General features: G+C 41.8%; 2 protein-coding genes across 2 annotated transcripts; both read left to right on the top strand.

The window, feature by feature from the left end:
* The first annotated feature begins 682 nt into the window (after positions 1-682).
* Positions 683-12,508, top strand: efna1b (ephrin-A1b). Its single transcript, XM_069695925.1, has 4 exons — positions 683-982; positions 10,517-10,812; positions 10,912-11,100; positions 11,247-12,508. The coding sequence occupies exons 1-4, from the start codon at positions 885-887 to the stop codon at positions 11,366-11,368; spliced, it is 705 nt and encodes a 234-aa protein (XP_069552026.1). The 5' UTR covers positions 683-884; the 3' UTR covers positions 11,369-12,508.
* Positions 12,509-15,207: 2,699 nt separating this feature from the next.
* slc50a1 (solute carrier family 50 member 1) lies at positions 15,208-20,114 on the top strand. Its single transcript, XM_069695924.1, has 6 exons — positions 15,208-15,373; positions 15,700-15,777; positions 15,883-16,006; positions 16,111-16,272; positions 18,219-18,338; positions 18,477-20,114. The coding sequence occupies exons 1-6, from the start codon at positions 15,306-15,308 to the stop codon at positions 18,582-18,584; spliced, it is 660 nt and encodes a 219-aa protein (XP_069552025.1). The 5' UTR covers positions 15,208-15,305; the 3' UTR covers positions 18,585-20,114.
* Positions 20,115-20,722: the final 608 nt, after the last annotated feature.

Here is a 20,722-nt window from a genome sequence, read left to right as displayed (position 1 = left end):
TCCATTCACTACATCTTTATAATCCTAAATTCTCGAAGGAAATATTGCCCAACTTATTCCACTGTAGTGTCGTAAAAGCTGATTAATTTTTCAACTATGATATTGTATACAAGATGTATTATTAGTAATATTATATTGATTATACCATTCAGTTGTTAAAATAACTACTACCAACTACAGAATTGAAGTGCTGCTTACATGTGCACGGTCCAAATAATGTAATGGTACAACACAGACTGAGTACTTTTATCACATTATTTGGTTGCCAGTATATCTGTATGTGTTACATCATATATATACTTATGTCACCTCTAGCCTACAATTTTCAGAAATAAATATATTTATTTATTGTACAGTAAACACACTAACTCTCTTTCCCTAAACTGTTATTACTGTTTTGTATTATCTTAACAGCCTAATTATTGGCAGCTAACTTGACAAAGTTACTCTTAAATCCTGTTCATTTTGTCCTATATTGGTTTATTTCGCCTCTGAGATGTTATTATGGCTCCTGTGGAGTTGTTTTTGGTTTTCTTGTGTTCCTGGTTTAAAGTGCGGGCAGCTGGAGGGCGCGTCCCCAGTGGCTGTGGTGGGCAGGGCATTTAGATTTCACCTGCTGCTATTGGTTGGTGGCAATTTAAGGGGTGGGGCCACTGGCCGACAAAACACACAAGTTGTGCTCATGTGCACCAGTCAAGACCTGCAACAGTGTTTGGTGATCTAATACTCTTTGATCTGCTTAGATTGCTTCACTAAGAACGTCAAATCCACGATTTGTTTTCGTGTGCTTCTTTACGCGCATTTAAATCTTCAGTAAGTGAAGTCTTTTGTTAATCATCGCCTACCAGTTTAACTTGCTGAGGTTCCCGTGGAGAAGAGGAGCTATGGATTTGGTGTGTCTGGTGTGTTTGGCGCTGACCATCGGTGCTCGGTTTGCCTCCGCGGAGAGACACAGCGTCTACTGGAACAGCACGAACCCAAAGTAAGTGCTCGTCCCTGCTTTTGTGTGGTATTACACGATCTGTGCACCTTGTGACGTTAATGTATGAGTGGATGTAGCCTATAGGATTAATCATAAACTACTCTATCAGTGTGACTGTGGGTCTCCCAAGTGTGTCCAGAGGCGAGCGGCTGTAACTTCCTACTTTCGTACCATTTCTCATCCTGTACTTCGCATTTTTCCCTCCATCTCGTCCTGGTTTTTTGTTTTCCATCATATGACAACTAAAGGTTCACGACATGTGCCGTGAAGTCAGGCTCGTGTGGTCTCCTTTTAAACTAACATGTCACTATAGTGTATGAGACCATTGAGCAGCAGCCGGCTGTAAAAGCAGAAGATTGTGAGCTGATGCCCAGACAGATGGACAGATTCACCACTATATTTAACCGCAACACATAGACACAGACATACTCTAATAGTAAAAAATAGACCGACTAGTTTGAACTTGGCCAGTGCTTGTGTATAGGGGCAGCACCCGTGTGTGTGTGTGTGTGTGTGTGTGTGCGCGCGCGCGCGCAGTGTGTGCCATGGAAAGACGAGTAATGCACGTGAATCACAGGAGTTCATTCCATAACACATCTTTTACTGACACCACATTAAGACTGTCCAACTGTTTTAAAGTGTGTGTTTTTTTCTGAGGGGAAGAGGGGTGAGTCACAGAGAGAGGCCCGCATATTGCTGATTATTTTTGTTTTGAGGTCAGAAATGTAACGCTATCCGACCACTCAGTGGGATCGATTGAGCTTGACATATCGCAGTGCAATTTATTGAGCTTTTAGCGTGGAGCGAGTGATCCCGACGCTTGAAAGACAGTATTGTTTCAAAACCGAGCTGAAACAGAAGGACGGTCCCCGCTCTCCTGCTGCCGAGATAGGTCGATTAAAACCTGCCACCGAGAAGGGAGAAGGGCATTATGGCCTTTTAGTCTTGCCTTTATTACATTACTGGCGCTCTAATTGCCCTTTAACAATGACAATAGACACGGGGCTAAAGAAGAGCCCTGCTACAAGGAAAACAATTGTTCTGATAATTGGATAAGTCTCATGGAAAGTTCTGCCGTCATGAGCAGTGCTTGTGTCATGGGTTAGCCCATGTGTGACTCAATGGCTCGGGTTTGACCCACCTGAGTTTTAAACCTGACTCACCACAGACAGAGGGTAGGAAATCTGGCTCAGGTGAGAACTTCACAAAAAGAAGTGTGTAACCACAGTCTTTTGGTTAATTTTGCAGTATAAAGGAGGGAAAATGGACATTTTGGACAAATAAGAAAGGTTCAGACACAAAATGAAGACAGGCAGAATAGGTGTGTGTGTGTGTTGGGGGGGGGGGGGTCTAAAGTCAGACCTTATGTCTGTTGTCTCTTTAATCCAACTGGGGACTATTTCTGCTGTCGAATCGGAGTTACATAACCACAAGAAAAATTAAAATTTACCACTAATCCCTTTGTTATGGCTAAACATGGACTATGATACAGGCTGACAGACATAAACGTCACATCACAAACAAGTAAAGGATTAAGACCATGTTAATGGTTATTGTGCTTCTATTTGTCTCTCTCTGTCATGAACCAAGACCTTTCACCATTTCAGTGTCTGACACTTAAATCCAAACACATTTTGAGAAGTACAGGGAAATAGGCATCCGTGAAATGAAAACGACATTTGGTTCACCTCCATGTGGCACTTGATTCTTTCCAACAAAATTTTGCTCTACTGTCAAGTCTCTATTATGATAATCCCTCTGCCCCAGACTCCCCATCTAATTCAGTCCCTCCTCTCACTTCTTTCTCTTGTCTTCTGGTCTACTGCTTTCCAGCTTGACTAAAAGCCCACCTGCCCAGAACCATCCCCTGTGATCAATCAGTCACCTGTTCAGAGGATTTCATAGATCCACCAGCGAGCTTTGACGGCAGTGGGCCATGGATAATTGATGCTAATTGATTCCTGGTCTGATTGTGAGCAGCAGTGATTTGTCTTAGGTGGAGGACAGTGACCAGATGGCAGCAGTCTGCCCATTGATGTTTGGTAGTGTAGAGATGTGAAGCACTGGCAGCGGATTAGGTGTGTGTATGTGTCTGAACACAATCTATATATATGTGTGAGTGTTTTGTTTTCTGCTAACTTGTCAGCGCGATTTAATGATTATGGCTTAATCCCGTGCTTCGAGTCCTGTAGGGATTTCATACACTGCAGTCTATTGTTTCTTTACTTGACAGGTGGCGAGGCATGTTTTTTTTCAGACTGGTCCGCTCTTGTTTTTACACTATGTGTCTCTGCCTGTGTCAACTTTATTAGTGTGTGCGTGTGCGAGGGAGAGGTTCAACTTGTGCTGCTCTTAACTGGCTTTTAACAGGAAGCAATTTTATTTTTGATGTGAACTGACAGTACGTGATTTTGCGTGCGTGCGTGCGTGCGTGTGTGTGTGTGTGTGTGTGTGTGTGTGTGTGTGTGTGTGTGTGTGTGTGTGTGTGTGTGTGTGTGTGTGTGTGTGTGTGTGTGTGTGTGTGTGTGTGTGTGTCAGCGTAAAAGGAAAAAAACAGGGAGTGGCCATTACCGTAGGCAGCCTTAGCGAGACATGATAAATGTGTGACTCACACTTAAACACACTGGGGGGCAAGAGGGAGGACTTGGATGTTAATATTAGCTGCAGCCAGCATTCCACCCTGCTGTTACTATCCTCAACTCTGTCAGCTGTGTGTGTGTGTGTGTGTGTGTGTGTGTGTGTGTGTGTGTGTGTGTGTGTGTGTGTGTGTGTGTGTGTGTGTGTGTGTGTGTGTGTGTGTGTGTGTGTGTGTGTGTGTGTTTTTCTCTCTCTGTACCTGTCTGCTCCTCTCTCCATCTCTCCACTCCTACTCCTCTCTTTAACAGCTGGGTCTCCTCCCAGACTGTCCGCCGGCCTGAAGCCCTCCATCTTTTTCTCTGATTCCAGTACATTCAAGACCTCTTCTTTTCCTACACACATGGATGCTATTAACACGCTCCTCCGTTGCATCCTTTATCTCCGAGTTATTTGGCAGCCTTCATCCATCTCCAGTGGCCTGGGTTCATGTCCCATGCTTCTAGTATCTGTGCAAATATCTTTATCAGGGGTTTGGTGTAATGTAATATTCTGTTTATCTCAGCCTGTGTCTGGCTCAGCCTTCCTTCGTTGCTATTAAAGTAGTCGGGCCTGTCTCTACACGCACATGTTGCCCAGAGGATGAGGTGAAGGTGGTCGATGTCACTCCCACCCTCACCCTCCCTTTAACTCCTGCATTTTATACATTTTGTTCCCTCTCTGTTTTTTTAGTCATTAATTTCCCCTCCCTGGCCCCTGGCCCGTCTCGTTGTTGGCCTCTAATCTCAGCAGAATGAGAACGCACACATACTAACATAGATTACAGACTGTTTGTAATCTGACTATGTGCCCCACGGACACAAAACATCACCCTGTTGGCATCATTCTATATTGCACACAGTATACTGTATGTATGGCCTTCTGTGATCATGTGACGTAACCTCTGTTCATTCCATTATGTTATGTCCTCTATTCAGCGTTTGTATCTGGGTTGGTGGATTATGGATAATCATTGTGATGTATAGAACTTACTTAATAAACCTGAATTTGTAACAGTGCCTCATTCCCACCATAATCTCCCAGATGGGATCCATTCTCAGAACAATCAATTACAAGCAGCATCTCCATTGCTATAATTCCTAGTCATTATCAGGAGGCTGGCTTTGTGTTTATTCCCTGCTGATATGTGTGTCCTGTGACCTGACACGCATGAATATACGTACACGCCTTCAAACACGACAACCCATAGAAGCTTATTGTCAACACATAGTTTGTACACTACAGCATGTACATTGTATTTGTGTTTCTGCTCAGTAGACATCCCCCTCCTCCATCACAGTATCCATGTACCTCTTTTTGCTATCTGCTCTTCCTCTCGCTTCCTTATCTGTGGTCCAGACTTCCTCACCCCTCACCCCTCATCCCACCAGCCCCCTTTTTTGTCACAGACCTTCCTCTGTTTTTTGCCCCAGTAGTTTTCCACCATAGAGGAGGACAGGGCACCTCTCAGCCCTGCTTCTACTAACATTAGAGAGGCCTGCTTTCACCCTGTGTGTGTGTGTGTGTGTGTGTGTGTGTGTGTGTGTGTGTGTGTGTGTGTGTGTGTGTGTGTGTGTGTGTGTGTGTGTGTGTGTGTGTGTGTGTGTGTGTGTGTGTGTGTGTGTGTGTGTGTGGACACACACCGCTCATTCATAGCATTTCAGGCATACTTTGTTATTGCTGTCCACTTGAAGCTCACTGTCGCCCCCTAAAGGCAAAATTTGCAACGGCTGGTCCTGTGCTTGTATTTGAGGATGTTTTGTTTTGCCTCAGTTCATTCAAAAGTTATTACATATAATAATAATAATAATAATAATAATAATAATAATAATAATAAATAAATAAAAAAATTTAAAAAAAAGTTGAATATTCCATGTAAAATCTCAGAAGTTGCTGAACTTGTTCCCTCTCTCTCTCAGCCAGACAGGCCAACAGATTAACTCTGTGATCCCCCCCCCCCACACACACACACACACAAACACACACGCTTGGTTTAATATGGTGTGTGTGTGTGTGTGTGTGTGTGTGTGTGTGTGTGTGTGTGTGTGTGTGTGTGTGTGTGTGTGTGTGTGTGTGTGTGTGTGTGTGTGTGTGTGTGTTTTGTATCCCATTCTGTCTGTGATGAATAGAAGAAGGGTGGCTGAAAAGATTTTGGGAGGGGGGCAAAGAGGAGGAGGAGTTGAGGCCTGGGTGCAGGGTGAGAGAAGGGTGAGCTGGAGAAAGGGATTTGTGTTGAGAAATTAGCCTGGATGAAGAGCTCTGGTATATTATGTCAGCGTTAGGGGACAGGACAAAATAGAAGCTGGGGAAGGGGGGTGATGGGCTAATTTTGGAAGAATGAAAGGGAGGCAGACGGAGGGAGGAGAGGGTGGACAGTGATGGATGTAGGGAGGGAAGAAGTTTGGAACTGAATGAGAGTGAAACACCATTGTTGACCATTTTAAATGCTCTCTTCCTGGGGGCTGTAGAGGATTCTCAGTGTCTTAACTATATCATGCATGCATATGTAAACACACACATTTCCAAATACTTGAAACTGGAAAGCTGGAATTGTAATAATGGTTTGGACAGCAGGTGGTATTGGTGCATAGTGGAGGAAGAATTCCCACTTGATTTCCTTTTGCAGGGTAGATTAAATTGGAAGCTAATATAGAAAGACTTTTCATTGTAAATTAGATTGGCTCTAATAGAGCAGCCCACCAGTGAGCAGCTAAACCCATTAGACCCACTGACAGCTCCTCAGCCTGTGTGAAAGGAGGTGTGAATCTGTCTTACCACAGCAAATTAATCGGGTATTAAGTGTACACCTCAAAGTAAAAGTGTGTGAGAGTGCGACTGGAAATTTGATGAGTGCGCCTTGTGAGAACACAGTAAACCGTCCAAACCGCAGCCCCCACCCGTTGTGACATTCCTGCGTGTGCACACTTACTACTGATTACCTGCAGAGCAAATGGAGGTGCATCTGTTTGGTGTTACAGTGGTGCTGTCTCGGTCTATGAGGGTGTTGTGTTTGTGTGTGTGTGTGTGTGTGTGTGTGTGTGTGTGTGTGTGTGTGTGTGTGTGTGTGTGTGTGTGTGTGTGTGTGTGTGTGTGTGTGTGTGTGTGTGTGTGTGTGTGTGTGTGTGTGTGTGTGTGAAATGTATATCTATCTCAGTGCTGACTCGGATGGTAGTGTGTGAAAGAAGTGGCGACCCTGAACTCTAACCCCTTGACCTGGCTGCCAGTTTGAAACTCTCCCAGGAGAGACAGTGAAAGACAGAGTTCCTCTGTCAGTTTGACCAAAACCAGCATGAGCTCAGGGGGCAAATGGAAGGAGGGACAGCAGGGCTGTCAGGCAGAAGGGGAAAAGGAAAGAGGGATGGCAGAAAAACGGAAAAGCGCAAAAGCAGTGCAAGGACAATAGCAAGACTTCCAAGCTTCAAAGTGAAGCAAGTGTTGAACAAGTCACCTACTGTAATAACCACCAGCTCTGAAAGCATTTTACTATTTTATACCCTCACAACACATACACCTTGATCACTGTCACAAAGACTTAGCTCTGTAGTGAGAATTGACCTGCAGAGAAAAAGAAAGATGGCATCCACCATCAAACGTCGCTGTTTTACCCACACCTCTGTCACATGTAAGAAAACACACACACACACACACACACACACACACACACACACACACACACACACACACACACACACACACACACACACACACACACACACACACACACACACAGGAGGCTCCAGCAGGACCTGATAAACAGATGTGCTCATGAGCCCGGGGCATGAGACGTCCTGAATAAGGGTCTTCAGAGAATCTCTCTCCCATGAAAACATGCACACACATTGGAAGAAGGAACTGTGTGGAAAGTAGTTTTGCAACAACACACACACACACACACACACACACACACACACACACACACACACACACACACACACACACACACACACACACACACCTGGCTCTCAGTCTCACAAAGGGCATAGCTATCACGTTAATGCGACTCTCACTCTCCCGAGAACTGTCAGTCAGAGGTGAGTGTAGATGTGGGGAGATACAAGAGCAGAGAGCTTTGATGAGTGAAGACGTAAAGTTAGAGTGAGAGGAGGAAGAGTAAAGAGAAAGTGGAACAGACTTTAGTAGACATGGATAGGATGGGGTTTTCCCAGTTTCTTGACTTGTGGTTTCATAAAGATAATTCAGTACACATAAAAAAAACATTCACTCAACCATAAATGTATTTTAGACAACTGAGATGTTATTGTTAAACTACTTAAACTGCACTCAGCCACATGGGCACACATATTAGACACATACACAGCAGTCAGGGTAGTGAAAGCTCCACAGGGGTTACGGTACAGGGGTTGAAGGGGCCCTGTAGCCTTCAGGCATTCTGTCTTTGGGGACGGAAAGGGTATAATTACACCCCATTCATTCCTCCTCCCCTCCTTTTCTAGAGAACACATTGGCCCCAGACCCCTAACAGCTTTTAATTAGCCCGACCAATGGAGGAGAGGAGGAGGAGGGGAAATGAGGAGGTGAAGAGAAGGATAAAAGGAGAGTTTTCTTAAAAGCATGAGCCGTGAATGAAATTAGCAACAGAATCTATCCGTTTTGTTGGCTTTTGACAAGCCTCTGCTTTCATGGGGAGGTCGGCCAGACCGCTAAAGAGGACACAGTGTGGGAAGAAGGTGTATCCCATACAATTTAAAACTATTTTTCACTTCAGAGGGAACCACTAGAGACCTCCACATGTCTTGTTTTCTTCAACCTTGTTATTACTGGTTGGAGTGAAGAAAACAGCACAGAGGAACAAGATGAGATCAGAGATTATTTGGCCAATTAGGCTGCTGCAGATGTGTCTCTTTTCCTTTCACTGAAGCACTTGCCCTGGCAGACCTGACACACACATACACAAACAAAGATATACACACCTACACAAAAGTGCACACACTTACAAAGAACCTTTTCTGATAGAAAGCACTGCTTATAATATAGGGTAGTGATCAGCCCATTAGCCCCGAATAACAAGTGTAGAGCTGTGTTCAGCTAACAAAGCATGTTTTGACAGGTAGGTTATCACTAACCCCCCCCCCCCACACACACACACACACACACACACACACACAGGCAGGAAGGAGGGGTTAGAGGCCCTCATTTGGAGCCAGTGTGTCTGTGACTTGGCCAGGGGGTCCTAACAGGAGCCACAACAACAAGAGGGGAAGGAGGGGAGGGGGGGGTCAGAGCTACCATGTCTTAGGCTTTGATGACAGGGCAGGCAGACATTACAGCACAACATAAACAGTGGCAGACTCACAAGGGGCTGTTTTCTTGTCACTTTCACTCACTGCAAGATGCGAAACACAAGCATGTACAGGCACTCACTCGGCTCAAGCTCGGGCTGAATTTGCGGATTAAAACCTGTTGCCCCCGAAGATGTAATGGGAGGAATAAGCAAATACAAATATTTCCTCACTTCCTGGCTTGTGACAAACACGCCGGCCAGCTACACGTCACAGGCATTACTTTACTTCGCCTGCATCTTGTTTACTGTAAAGGAAACAATATTAGTTATGTGAAACCAAAAGTTAAAACACCAGGTTAGAGTTCATTAAATTTTTACATGCAAGTTATTTTACCCTTTGCCCCAATAAATCTGTGCCCACCCAAGTTGTAGTTACTTAAAAACTAAAAGTTCTAATGAATCAATCTTTTATTTTCTCATATACAGTGAGCCCTCGCTATAACGCGGTTCACCTTTCACGGTCTCGCTGCTTCACGGATTTGCATCGTGCATTGAAATCACATTACGACTATATGTAACGTAGATATATTTAATGTCCAGTTCTATCTATTTCAATTGTAAAATAAAGGTTACTACTTCACAGATTTCGCCTATCACGGTTTCTATTTGGAACGTAACCCCCGCGAAAAACGAGGGTTCACTGTATTGATATATTCTAATATATCATTACCACAAATGTGCTGTGGGACTGTGCATGATTTATACTTGTTTTTTTTAGCATGTCTCCATACTTCATTAGCACACCGGGGGCGAAACAAGCATAGGAAGTGAGGAAAGAGGAGACGGTAAGGCTAGAAAAGAGCCGTAAAACTAAATGAAGGGTGAAGATGAAAAGCGGAAAAACAGCATGATTGTCTGTCTCCACCCACTCTGTCTCTGTCTTTGATAAAAATCAGAGAGAAATTGAGACAAAGGCATACAGATAGAGATGGCAAATTAGCCTTAGAAGTCGCAACAGGAGCTGCAGTACAGATGGACAAACATCTAGGTGAAGAAACTAATGAGACAGAAATTGGAAAACAGTTTAAAAAGAGAAAGAGTCACTGAGTTTTACAGCTAGAAAAGTGGACAAGCAAAGATGGTGCGAAACAGATTGTGGGGGTGAGCTGTCATTTACAATCTCATATGTTTGTAAGCAGGTGAGAAGGGAAGTTCTGCTGGAGGGGAGAGCGAAAGAAAGGTGTGTGTGTGTGTGTGGGCTGGTCAGGCTTTGAAAGATTCTGGGTGTGTTTCCTCGTCCAAAAACAAAGTAAACGAGTTCAGCCAGATCAGGCTCTAAGTCTGATCGTGGGTTTGCACGAGCATACTGAAACACAACAACACAAACATCCTCACGGGATCTCTGACTGCCACACTACACGTGTGTCACGTATTGTTATTCTTGTGACTAAGAGTGTTTTTCCATTTGCTGAATGTGTCTGTGTGTGATTATCCTTCATAATTATTCTCAGTAGTTGTATTATATGAGCTGCACGGTGTGTGTTGTACAGAAATGACACCAACAGATGATGTCCACCTCTCTTATTCATACTGTTAATCAATGTAGAAGATCAAAACCCTTCTCTTGCTGGGCGAGGACATCTGTCAGTAACCTCCTCTCTCTTCCTGTCTCCCTGCAGCTTCCTGTGGGATGACCATACGGTGGAAGTGCATATCAATGACTATTTGGACATCATCTGCCCCCACTACACGCACGGCGAGGTGTCATCCCATGCAGCTGAACGCTACGTGCTGTACATGGTGGAAAAGGAGGACTACGAGGTGTGCAAACCGCACTCCTTCGATCAGCTCCGTTGGGAGTGCTCGCGGCCCTTCGCGCCCCACGCTCCAGAAAAATTCTCCGAGAAGTTCCAGCGCTTCACGCCCTTCACGCTGGGCAAGGAATTTAGACAAGGAGAGAGCTATTATTATATCTGTAAGTGTCCTTCATAATGATGCCTTTTTTTTCTTTATCTACTGTGATCGAATGAAGGTTTCTGGTATTAAACTTTTCCCTCTTTCTTGACTTTTCCAGCCAAGCCAATGCATCACCATGGTCAAGACTGTCTGAGGCTGAGAGTGGACGTAGTCGGGCATAATGGCTCTGGAAATAATCACGTTGACAAATCCAAAGCAGAAGTAACAGGAAAAAGCCTGGATGGAGGAAAAGTGAAGTTTCCTGCTGCAGGAGGAGTTCACAACCCCTCTAACCGGCTCCCAGCAGGTGAGGGCTCATTAAAAATCTAAATACCAGGCACATAGAAAGTAGTCACAGCAGTGCTGTGTCTAAGATGAGCTCAGCTGGGTGTGTTTACCATTCCTGAATGATGAAATCCTGTCCTAACTGCCCCTCCCATCTCTTTTTTTCAGATGACCCTGCTGTAATGGAGCCCAACGTCCAAAGGAGTATCGGCAACTCTGCAACACATCTGGCCTCTCTCTCTCTCTTCTTTACCATTATCCCAGTGTTATTAGCTCTGATGCAACACTGAGGCTCACCAAGATGCCATAACAGAGACGATGCTTACCCGATGCTGGTCATTGGGACAAGAGCACTCAGAGACTTTTTTTATACAGACTTTTTTTTTTATACAAGCATGGACAGTGTGCGTTGGTCAGTGTGTGTTTGATGTGTTTGTTTGTGTGAGTGTGGAGTGTGGATCGCTCCAAAAAAAAGAGTACCTCAAAGAAAACGTTTTCTATTTTTACTTTATGAGAATGGAAATTCTCAATTTTGACCATTTTTAAGGTGCACACTTTTTCAAACAAAACTACAAGCTAAGCGATCAAAACACTTAAAGGATTTATATCAAATTGAAAATAACAGGAGGATCACGTAATCCTCATTATCATGTTTAATTTTCATACCATTGGTACAGTTATGCATTGCATCACTGAACTATTTGTTTTCTTCCTCTACATACAGAAATGATTGATTTTGTGTATTGTTGTCAGTAACTGCCGAAGTGGTATACATAATGTAGGATTTTTGTCATGTTGTGTAGCACTCAGCTCCTGGTTTTATGTCTTCACATGTATCAAGTTATCAGACATTTTTCAATTGAGTTTTAAAGCAGCACCAGAAAACAAATCCAGAATAGTGGCTCTCAACAAATTTTTCTTGGCTCATTACAATTTACGTTGTACTTTGGTAATGTATTTCAAAAGGGAGAAAATACTACTGATCAAAAAATGTATTGAAAATATTAGGATTCTTGAAATATGTTTTACTTTTTTTTTCAAAGTTCTCATCAGTCACCTATATGTTCTTATGGGGAGGGGGGGGGGGTTGTGATCTGAGGTTGAGAGCCACTGATAAAGAGAACCAATAAAAAAAAAAATCCAAATCTAACAGGAGTTTTAGGAGCTGAGCTTCCTCAGTACTTCTTGTTCACTAATTTTTACAATCTTGAATATATCCTGGTACACTGGGCGATGCTTGCAGGTGTGATCCCGCCTGCACATCATCAAACCTCACATTGAAGGGACTCCCCAGAATACATTTGTTTGTTTTCTTGTTAAACATGCCTGTGTCATTTTTGTAAATGTTTATATGTAAATTTGTACATAGAGAAAACTATAAGAACAGTTTTAAGGTGTGAAATAAAAAACAAAACGTGATGTAATAAAAACAGATGTCTGTCTGTTTTTTATCAGCCATGAAGATTTTTTTTTTTTTTTTTTTTTTTTAATGACCTCATTTGGATCTTGGAATTCCACTGAGTTCATTGAGGTTTTGATGGATGACACAATAGTTTGTCAAAGTCCTCCAACTCACTGATAAAATCTTGTCAGTCAGCCCCCCCCCCCCCCTCCACACACACACACACACACATTTCCACACCCAGGTCTTTCCCAACCCCTGTTTTCTCATCCCTTCTTCTCTGTCCTCTCTGTCTTTCATCCCTAGTGGTACAGCCACTTAGATTTCACAGTCTCAAAAACCAACACAAGAACCAAGAAGGGGATGAAAAATGAGCAAGAGAGTCCAGAGGGAGAGAAGGAGAGAGGCCCACAAGCAAACTGACAACTGGCTGTGAAGGTGTCACTCTCGCCTCCTTGCTCACACTCTTTCACCCTTTTCTTTTCTCCTTCTTTCGCCCTTTCTTTTACTTCTCTGTTAACCCTCTCTTGAAGTAAAGCTGAACATCCGTCTACACAGCCGTATGTTGGAGTGAAGAGGAGCACAGGGCACAAACATTCATACCTGAAAACCTCAGCGCTGACTGAAAACTGTTAAAAGTCACTATCCCTTGTAAAACCACGCAATGTACACACTCGAAATCGATGCATAAAACAGACTTGTTAGTTTTTCCGTAATAACGTCAAGGCTTAAATTCACTGCAAATGATCACACAGTCTCAGAAATCTTGGAGCAATGTAGCACCCATGTACAGTATGTGTGCAGCAGGTCCATGCAGGGCAGCGTTCAACTATGCTTGACGGACCAGACCAAACGTGGCAGTATTTACAATAGTGTGGGCCACATCAGTGTCTCAGTTCAACACGACATGCACTGTGTGCAAAAAAGGGATGCAGGCTATACATTTAAAAAAAAAAAAAAAGTCAACATTTGCCAGTGCTGGTGGAAGTATCAGAGTCCTTTAGTTGTGTAAATTTCCTAGAAAAAAAATAAAAGCTGCAAGTAGATGTCCTTTGAGTAAAACTACACAATCAGCAGAATTCAGAATAAGTGACTCACTGTGACAGATAGTAAAATATTATTTTGAAAAAGAAATACAGTTGTAAGTTATCTTTTGATATATATATATATATATATATATATTTTTTTTTTTGGTCAGCTTGGACCTTTGTAGTAACCTGTCTAGGATGTACCCTGCCTTCGCCCAAAAAACAACTGAGATAGGGACCAGACCGCTGGTAATCTGTACAGGATGAAGTGGTATACACAGAGGATGGTTGTCCGGAAATATGGATCTCTTATTCAGTCTTATAAAATATTTTCAAAAGGGAAAAAGGTATCTAAATATTGAGGCTCAGTGAATAGACTTTAATACTCAAACAATACATTTTGTTTGCACAACACCTGAAGATATTCAACTGCACATAAAAATCCCTGTCCCAAAAAGAAGGAGAATTACAATTTAATACAAGAAAGATCAAATATAGGCCATAAAAATAACTTCTTTCAGAATCGATACAAAAATGACCTTAATTTTTTTTTTACAAATCTTTAAAAAATAATTAAATGTCAAATGCCGAACGTGAACTCAAAGTTACAAACAAAAGTACAAAAACTGAGAAACTGATACATTAGAGACTACTGATAAAGTTCAGGTCTGAGAGAGTTTTGAAAAGTGTAGATTGAAAAAACAGCTCAGTTCTGACAGCTGGACACAGGAGGGAGGCCGTCGGGTGATTGGAAGGTCTGTCATGGTAGACGAGGGGAAGTCATGTGAGGTAAAGAAGGCCAAATAAAGTTAACGAGGACATTTTGGGTAATTAGCATTACATTCATCCCTAACATTGCTACATGTATATGGAAGATAACAATGTTTTAGTTCACAACTTGAAATATGAGCCTTCATTTCTGGATGTAATATGCATGAAAAGACACTATGTTAAAAAAAATAGTTACAAGATTCACGTAAGATTGAATTAATTGAAGTACAAGTGCAGTGTGTTTTAATTGACATTTTAAACAATAAAATCATTGGACTTCGGATTTGAATACCCAGTATATACATACAATTATAGCATTGTAATGATGCAAACCTGCAGGTTTGTGGTTTGAGAGCCATTAAAACAAAGCTTTGTCTGCTCATGACCCCTTATGGATTATCAGTGGCACCTTTCTATTTTAGAACCTCTCTGTCTCCTCAATGTCTTTTTCATTCGAATTTAATAGCCTATCAACTTTGCTTCGTTTGTAGTTTTAAATCTCTCCCACGTAAAACCTATTAGCTTTATTTTTTAAACTTTGGAAAGCTGTTTATAGTTTGTACTATAAGAATAAATTGAAATTCTTACGTAAAATCAGTGCCCCTTTACACTGAGGTTGAGAATCTACTGAAGAAAAATGATATAAAAGTAAGCCAATACATGGACATACAAAATAAAATGTTTAAAACACTAAAAAAAACTGCAGGTTTATTGAAATGTTGCGCCTATTTTGAATCAGCCACTTATTAGAAGCGACAAAGCTTCAACCAGCTCTGGACTCTCAAAATTCTTCAAGCGCGATGACGTCACTTACGACGTTGGGAGTCGTTTCAGCCGCCCATTGGACAAATTTGCCCCGCCCGTTTCATCCCATAGCCAACCAGAGTGCAGGAACTCTGAGCACACTGATTGCAAACACGGAAATACAGAAAGAGCATTCGCGTCGTTATTTTCCATCTTTATCTCCATGCAGTTTAAGAATCCACGATCAAAAGCACACTTTGCACTTAAAATATCTAACCGACTATGGATTTGTTGCAGCTTCTGTCATGGGCCTGCATCGTGTTCACAGTCGGAATGTTTTCGACTGGACTGTAAGTTGAATTGTTCATTAGTGCCATGCATCATATTCACCTTCATTTCCCGCTGTAACTTTTATTAGGTTGGTAGAAAATATAACAACATCGGTTTTGGACGCGAGGGATCTTTCTTCTGTACTAGTTGTACTTGCTAGTCTGAATTCATGCCAGCCAGAGGGATGAGAACGTTATTATGAAGGAATTTGCTGCACAATGATACAGATACATTTACTAAACATAAAGTGAATCATTTATTGGGGTCCCATTAGTGTCTTTGTTTGTGTTGAACCTCTCTGCTCCTCTCTTTTTGTCTTCTAATTTGTTTGTTTGTGTGTTTCTAGGACCGACCTGAAGAAGATGCAAGAATCCAAAAGTGCAGACAACATCCAGTTCCTCCCTTTCCTCACCACGTGTCTCAAGTGAGTGTGTTTTTACATCATCCTCGATCATTCACCGTGATCTGTTCAGTACCATTGTCATCCTGCTCTGATCTGTACATCTAATGGCTCCTCTGGTTTCCATAGTAACATGGGCTGGTTGTATTATGGGATGCTGAAGCGAGATCAGACGATTTTCCTGGTCAACATTATTGGAGCTCTACTCCAGATTGTCTACATCATCACGTACATCCACTACACAAAGCAAAAGGTAAGCACAGCGTCAGGTGTGGACATGCATGAAAAAAACCTCTCTTCAGTGCAGCTGGATCACACACTACTTCCTTCATCCCTCTCCCTGCTTGTTCATTTCAGAGGATGGTGATGTCCCAGACCGTTGCAGCGGGGACGGTGCTGACCTGCGGTTGGCTCTACTTCACTATGTTTCTCTCTGAGGGAAACACTCGGCTCAGCCAGCTGGGTCTCACCTGCAGCGTGGTCACCGTCAGCATGTACCTGTCGCCGCTGACCGACCTGGTACAGCTCATGTGCATTACAGACAAACACAACACACCGGCAGCATGTAGAAAGTCAACTGTATTTTTTTTTTAAATTTTAACTAAACGCATTTAATGTAGAGACTAAATCTTTTCAAAATATAGCTTTCACTACTCTGGAAAACAAATACAGTGGGCTGATTTTCAAAAAAAAATGCCATGGTACTCATAAAAAAAAGAAGTAATATCCGTGTTTTATGAGATGTATGCAAGCAAATTAATATACACGAGAAACAAATGGTCACTTAATAAGTTAGCTGATGGGCAGAATTTTTTAGGGCGGCACGGTGGTGCAGTGGTTAGCATTGTCGCCTCACAGCAAAAAGGTTCCGGGTTCGAATCCGGTCCTGGGCCTTTCTGTGCGGAGTTTGCATGTTCTCCCTGTGCTTGCGTGGGTTCTCTCCGGTTTCCTCCCATCATCCAAAAACATGCACCTCAGGTCAGGTTACCTGGCGCCGCGCTAGTGGCAGCCTGTTGCAGCAGCTCCCCCCTGAGAGCCCCCCTGCTGTAGCGAAGAAATTTCCCCTCAGGGATTAATAAAGTGAAATAAAAAAAGAAAAGAATGATCAAAGAAGTCAGTGATCAAGCAAAAATTCCAAACATTCACAGACCACAGCCTTTAAAATTGCAGATAAGATGCTTTTCTCTGTTTGATTTTACAGTTAATTCACCAGTGAAGGAATCAACCCTCCTGTTCTCTCTCTTTCCCTTTTGTCTCATCATATCATCTTGTGGTTCCTTCTGCTATCCTGTTTGTCTCCTTACCACCATCGGCCTCTTGGCTCTCAATGACCCCCAGTCAGTTTCCTGCCTTTCTTTCCCTCATCTGTCTTCCTGTTATTCTCGGTCTCTGTCTGTTACTTCCTCCGCTCATTCTGTTTCTTCTTACAGTGCCCATAATATAATGCTGACACTGCACAAAATGAGTAAACCTTAATCCATCCTCATAAAGACCATCTTCCGTCTTATCGTCACAACACATTCCAGCAAATAAAAAGTCCAGATTTATACAACATTTGAAGCTATCAATATTAATAATAACGAGACTGTATTCACCACATACGTTACTGACATTTGGGCACATGGTGAAATTTCTAAGAGAAAACTAGATGCAGTAATGGATTTTAAAAACCTGACAGAGAATCATGCAGGTTTTAAATAAACCCTGAGGCTAACAAAACCTATTTAGAAGAAAAAAACAAAGGTGAAAGGTGAAATTACCACCCTAAACTCTCAATTTCAAATATTGATCGCACTTATAGAGGTCAATTTTGACCTTCAGTATTTTCAGTAGTTGTGGGCGCACATTCACTGTTATCAGCATTTTAGGTGAGATCACTTTCGATTTTACCTCCTAAAAAAGTGGTGTATAATGCAACCACATCAGAAGGCTCAGATTTTTATGGCTGCTCCGGACAGCCACATTTGAAAGCAGCATGAAAAGCCTGGCATCGTAGAAACAGAGAGACACAGAGACACAGATACTTTACTAATCCCGTGAGGGGAAATTATTTTGCTACAGCAGCATGTACAGGGTAGAAGCAATCAAAATGACAGAATAAAAATAGAGGTAGTAAAATATTAAACATAAAAAAATTTGAATACTAGTTTAAATATGGGGAAACAAAATATAAATAGTAGTTTAAATATGGGATAACGATACAATGCAAATTCAGTCCTTCCAACACTGTGAGGATTTGAAGAGGATTTCTAAAACTATGATAATCTGACAAGCACTTTAGATGGAGTATACTGGCATCCTAATAAGACTACCAAAAGTTGTACCAAAACAATGAAGTGAAAGACACCACAGTACTGGTTAGAGCAGTGGATAACTACAAAGTAAGTTGATAGACTCTTTGAATAATGCAGCTATAAAGTTTATTTGTTTCCTGATTGTTACTATCATCTCGTCTTTCCTCTTAGGTGGAGATTGTTCGTAGTGGTAATGTGCAGTGCTTGTCCTTCCCTCTGACTGTAGCCACCTTCTTCACTTCAACCTCCTGGGTTCTTTATGGCCTCCAGTTGAACGACTACTATATTGTGGTAAGACTCATTGAATTATGCACCTGAATCAGTACGTGCATATCACCTGTAAACACAGTTTATAGTGTTGTTTCATGATTAAATGATAATACCTATCCTTTACGTCTTTTTCTTATTGCTTGTGTGTGTTTTTTTCAGGTTCCAAACACACCGGGAATCTTCACCAGCCTCATCAGATTTTATCTGTTTTGGAAATTTGCGTCCGTCAATCAAAGCTTGCCTTCCTATAAGCCTATGCAGATATGAGGATCTTAGGTGACAGTTATGAAAATGGAAAGAGATGACAAATCTGTTTTAAGTCCATGGAGGGCATGGCGTCAAAGCTCTAGCATTACTCGTCTTGTTGTTTTAATAGAGTGAGACAGAGTTACATGTTGAGAAGCAAACTTATTGAGTGGCACCACTGAGAAAGTGGAGATTATAACAATTGGGTTTTGGTTTACTTTTTTGAGGAGGTACAGCGAGGAGTATAGTCGCGCAGTTAAGAGGGAAAATTTTGATGTCTTAAATACATTTAAGCTCTTATTTTTCTGCCGCTGTTTGTTTAATACCTGTGTCTCCTCTCTGTCTTTAAGTGCCTTCTGTCAGGTCGCATTTGCCATTAAAGTTCAATGGAATTTACTGATCTGCCAACATGTCAGGAAACTTGCTATCTCTTCACAATCCAGTGATCTGCACTGAACCTCATATCATACTAGCCAAAGATTTTGTGAAGCTGTAATTTTCTGGCTGCTATTTTAATTACATATATATATCTATATATATATATCTATATATATATATTTTTTTTTCTTCTGTTCCCTGGTACTCGTATATGAAACACATAGTGTATAGTTACATATTTTTCTGCACAACCTGGTGTGGGTATAATGAGTACATATCTTGTCAGAGTTGATACCCTTCCCTCAGTGTAACCATGCAGAAATCGTATTGACTCATATCAGTGACGGTCATATTTGTGTATAGATGTTTTCTGAATATTTCAGTCTGAATCTTTTTGATACACGGTGTGTGTAGCTATATTCACATGTGGCTTTAACGTGTCCTGGGTGATGCAAGTGGACAGCTCAAAGTGCATCAGCTCACACCTGACATTAAGATGTTCTTCACTTGTGTCTAGTGACCGCTTGTTATTGCGTCTCACATTCCTGCTATATATGCAAATAAACACGTACATGATTTCTCTTTGCAACAAACAAATGTGTTGTTGTGTTTAACCTGCGAAAGGCCGCTATTCAGTTCTTGTGCCTAGTGTGCCTAAAATTAAAGGAGGAAGAAGAAATCAAAACAAATGGCTTCTTCTTGTTTCGCACTTTAATACGCTGTATGAGTTTGTACTTCCGCTTGCACAGAGAGCATTAATTGAGTTGGCGAACTTTCATTATACACTCGCATACACACTGCTAAAAAACATTGGGGCTATATGCGGCCCAGACCATCTGTGAATGGGGTCTGAAAGATGTGCATCCTCAATGCAGCTAGGGTTTATTTACAGCTGTGCCACTTGTGATCAGATCCCCCAAGACACATTTGGATGCCAGTTGTTAACAGGGTCTATGTTGGGCTTATATTCAGACCAAATAGTGTTTGCTTATATTGTCAATGATATTTTTTTTATAAATACTGGTATATGAGATTGAATAAAATACAAGACTAAATGAACCACAAGGGATTTTTTTTTTTTTTTTTTTTTTTTACTAGAATGAATATTTAATTCTTCGGTGGCTGGTTGTCATTGGTAATAAAGTCTTACTTGTGTCATTATTAAGGACAAGTGCAAATTAACCAGCTTAGTTTCAGTGCTAATTCACTCCCCTCTCAATGATGTTTTATATTAAAAGGTGCTTTTTAAATACATTTTTACTGTAACCATCAGTGATCTTTATATCCTGATTGTTGTTGAGTTGTGTAAATGGTGGAAAAGGTTTTTATTTTAATTTTTGTCCTTGAGAAAGCTGTACAGTATTTGATCTTTTTGAAGTAGAAAGATTTGTGCTTTAGTTTGAAAGTTTTGTTTTGGGTGCAATGATGAGCTTACTGCAGATGTGTGGAGATAAGTGTGTGTATGTGTGTGATAGGGTTGGCTGTATAAGGGAGACAAAAGCCTGTTTGATGGTGCAGCAGTGTGAACGAGGTTGTTTGCGTGAGTATGTTGATACAGAGAGGGCAGTGGTGGGAAAGGCCACGCCAGAGGTTCTCATCCCCTTTGTATGTACGTGTGTGCGTGTGTTACATTAGTCTCTCTTCCTGAGCTCAAAGCGCCTGCCCCTGACACACATAGACAACACAGTATTGTGTTGGAATTGAGTGTTATGTAGAAGCTAAAAGAAGACTGGAGGTGGAAGATAAAGGATCTCCAGTTGAAAGACAGAACAAGAAGGAAA

This window comes from Brachyistius frenatus, unplaced genomic scaffold (genome assembly GCF_029030835.1).
Source record: "Brachyistius frenatus isolate BFR_SWC_R1_liver_20210118 unplaced genomic scaffold, ASM2903083v1 Contig_20, whole genome shotgun sequence".
In the NCBI taxonomy this organism is placed as follows: domain Eukaryota; kingdom Metazoa; phylum Chordata; class Actinopteri; family Embiotocidae; genus Brachyistius; species Brachyistius frenatus.
Note: the sequence above shows the minus strand (reverse complement) of the source record. Positions and strands in the feature narration are given on the sequence as shown.

Bases quoted from the DNA above. Each gene is read 5' to 3' on its own strand.
- efna1b (XM_069695925.1), top strand. From the start codon at position 885: ATGGATTTGGTGTGTCTGGTGTGTTTGGCGCTGACCATCGGTGCTCGG. The intron at 983-10,516 runs GTAAGTGCTCGT...GTCTCCCTGCAG, and splicing joins TGGAACAGCACGAACCCAAA to CTTCCTGTGGGATGACCATA. The intron at 11,101-11,246 runs GTGAGGGCTCAT...TCTTTTTTTCAG, and splicing joins CTCTAACCGGCTCCCAGCAG to ATGACCCTGCTGTAATGGAG.
- slc50a1 (XM_069695924.1), top strand. From the start codon at position 15,306: ATGGATTTGTTGCAGCTTCTGTCATGGGCCTGCATCGTGTTCACAGTC. The intron at 15,374-15,699 runs GTAAGTTGAATT...GTGTGTTTCTAG, and splicing joins GGAATGTTTTCGACTGGACT to GACCGACCTGAAGAAGATGC. The intron at 16,273-18,218 runs GTACAGCTCATG...CTTTCCTCTTAG, and splicing joins TGTCGCCGCTGACCGACCTG to GTGGAGATTGTTCGTAGTGG.